Genomic DNA, 2,478 nt, shown 5'->3' with positions numbered 1-2,478 from the left:
ATAGCTGCTTCTCTGGAGTCCGGGTCAATCAGCAGGTACATGTAGTTGTCACTGAGTGCTGGCAGGAGTTCAACCCTCATATTGGCTTGTTCCACCAGAAATGACTTCCTCACTGTGCTGTGAAGGAGAGCAGCTGCTTGAGCCTTGACTTCCACAGGTGCTACATGAGAGGATTAAAAAGTCAATATTTTACAGACACTCTCAGTTAATTGTTAAAAAAAAAAAACATTTCCTCTAAATACCAGTAAAGTAATGTCATTATACAGTAGCCAGTGGCTGGGTAGGTAGTCACCCTGTAAGCTAATGCGACACCACCATAAAAGTAAACAACGTTAGCTTCAATGCTACCTTTAAAAACAAACAACAACAACAACATTTTCAATTCTGTCCTCTAGCTAGCTGCTACAGCGGTAACCTAACTTTGGCTGTCCCGTAGGACATTAAGCAATAAGGTGGAGACGTTTGCTCAGACAGGCCAGCTGTGTTCATCTACCTCCTCCCAAGACACGATACAAGAAAACAAACAAACAAACCCTGTTAGCCATCCTTAACTAGTTAAAATACACGTACACGAGCTAATATGCTAGCTAGGAATGTCTGCATGCTGAAAAAAAAATACAAATAAAAAAAAGACTCGAACCAAATTTGAAGGCTGTTGCAGCTCCGAGCAGAGTGCAGGCACTCCCTACGAGGGACTTGAATAACATTACAACAGCAGCTATATCCTTATCACATTAGTATAAACCAGAAAAGTTTGGTTCTCGCTTCAGTTCCGCTTCAACTTTCACCTCCCCAGGCTCCACCAATCAAATCTTGGGGAGTGGATCGTGAATAACCGGCTAAACACGTGAAATAATTGGTTTTATAGGCATTTTAACACACAATATAGACATATGGGAATGTGTGAGGGATTTTTTTTAACCATTTGGTCCTGATAAACTGCTCAAAAACATCGATTTAATAGGTTTTATTTGATTTTTTAGAATTCTCTGTATGTCCTTTCAGGCTTGCCGTAGGTTAGCAGTCTGCCGTCAGCACACTGAGGGACGGTCAAAGTTTACTCAACCCGGTCCCGACTGCTTCGGAGCGGCGCAAACCTTCACGTTTCTCCGCAATGACAGCACGAAATATATCCCGCTTCTGGGAATGGGGGAGGAAGATCATTTGCGTCGGGAGAAACTACGCGGACCACGCCAAGGAGCTGAAAAATGCGATTCCTACCGAGCCCATCCTGTTCCTGAAGCCCCCTTCTGCATATATAAGAGAGGGCTCACCCATCCTGGTGCCCTTGTACTCCACTAACCTGCACCATGAGGTGGAGTTAGGGGTGGTCATCGGGAAAGGGGGCACAGCCATCCCTCAGGCCGCAGCCATGGAGCATGTAGCCGGATACGCTTTGTGCTTGGACATGACAGCCCGGGACATCCAGGACGAGTGCAAGTCCAAGGGTCTTCCCTGGACCATGGCCAAAGCTTTCAACACCTCCTGCCCGGTCAGTGAGTTCATCCCCAAAGAGCGCATCCCTGACCCGGGGAGCGTGAAGCTGTGGCTGAAGGTGAACGACCAGCTGCGGCAGAGCGGCTGCACCTCCCAGATGATTTTCTCCATCCCCTATCTCATCAGCTACATCAGCGACTTCATCACGCTGGAGGAGGGGGATCTCATCCTGACCGGGACCCCTAAAGGAGTCTCCGCCGTGCAGGAGCACGACGAGCTGCAGGCCGGCATCGAGGACGTTGTCACCATGAGCTTCAGAGTAGACAGACAAGACCAGTAGTGGGAATAAAAGACACTAAACGAGGCAAAAGGAAAATATTCATGAAGAGATTTACTGGAAGAATGAAAATAAATATTTTAAATACATTTTTAATATCTGTGTGGATCAGCAGGTGGCAGTCCTGTGCCACCAAGACCATTTCTGTGATTCATTTTATATTGCCTTGTACAGTATTTCAGAATGAGTTTACAAAGTAGTTTGATTACATTGATCTGTATTGGATAACCATTGTCGCTGTCTTAGTTACAGATCATCAGCGGTACAAGACATATAAGGAACTTGTTCTCAAATAAAATATGCCATTATATGTTGTAAAGATATTTTATTACCAGTAAATGTCCTGCACATATGAATGTATTATCACAAAAAGTTAAAGGTAGTTATTATGGGAGACAGAATGGCCCTTGTCAGTGTTATATTATTATATATAACATTATTAGGTAATTATGATCGTTAATGTGTGAGAGTGTAAACAGTTTAATATTATAACTGGGAATTTAAACCTTTATATAGGTTAAAGTCCTTCCATAGTGGAAGAAATACTGTGATCCTTTATTACAGTGTAAACATAAAGTGTAAAAAACATTAAAAAGTTTACGTACAAGTAGTACTAATACATAAACTTTAAACACTTAAACATTTAAAAGTAGGAGTCCCTTTTACGCAGGATGACCCATTTCAGAACACATATTATTTTATTA

General features: G+C 42.9%; 2 protein-coding genes across 2 annotated transcripts in view; one reads left to right on the top strand and one right to left on the bottom strand.

Annotated features, from left to right (window-relative positions):
- The window catches only part of LOC118323144 (hydroxyacylglutathione hydrolase, mitochondrial-like), a 3,352-nt gene extending 2,545 nt beyond the window's left edge, over positions 1-807 (bottom strand). The window contains 2 exon segments of the mRNA XM_035655077.1: positions 4-160; positions 641-807. Of these exon segments, the coding sequence (XP_035510970.1) occupies positions 4-160; positions 641-707 (224 nt within the window). The 5' untranslated portion in view covers positions 708-807.
- Positions 808-999: 192 nt separating this feature from the next.
- fahd1 (fumarylacetoacetate hydrolase domain containing 1) lies at positions 1,000-2,084 on the top strand. Its single transcript, XM_035655068.1, has one exon. It carries the CDS (start codon positions 1,115-1,117, stop codon positions 1,775-1,777), a length of 663 nt encoding a protein of 220 aa, XP_035510961.1. The 5' UTR covers positions 1,000-1,114; the 3' UTR covers positions 1,778-2,084.
- Positions 2,085-2,478: the final 394 nt, after the last annotated feature.

Source organism: Morone saxatilis, unplaced genomic scaffold, assembly GCF_004916995.1.
Source record: "Morone saxatilis isolate NCDOM2014 unplaced genomic scaffold, NCSU_SB_2.0 Contig14, whole genome shotgun sequence".
NCBI lineage: Eukaryota > Metazoa > Chordata > Actinopteri > Moronidae > Morone > Morone saxatilis.
Note: the sequence above shows the minus strand (reverse complement) of the source record. Positions and strands in the feature narration are given on the sequence as shown.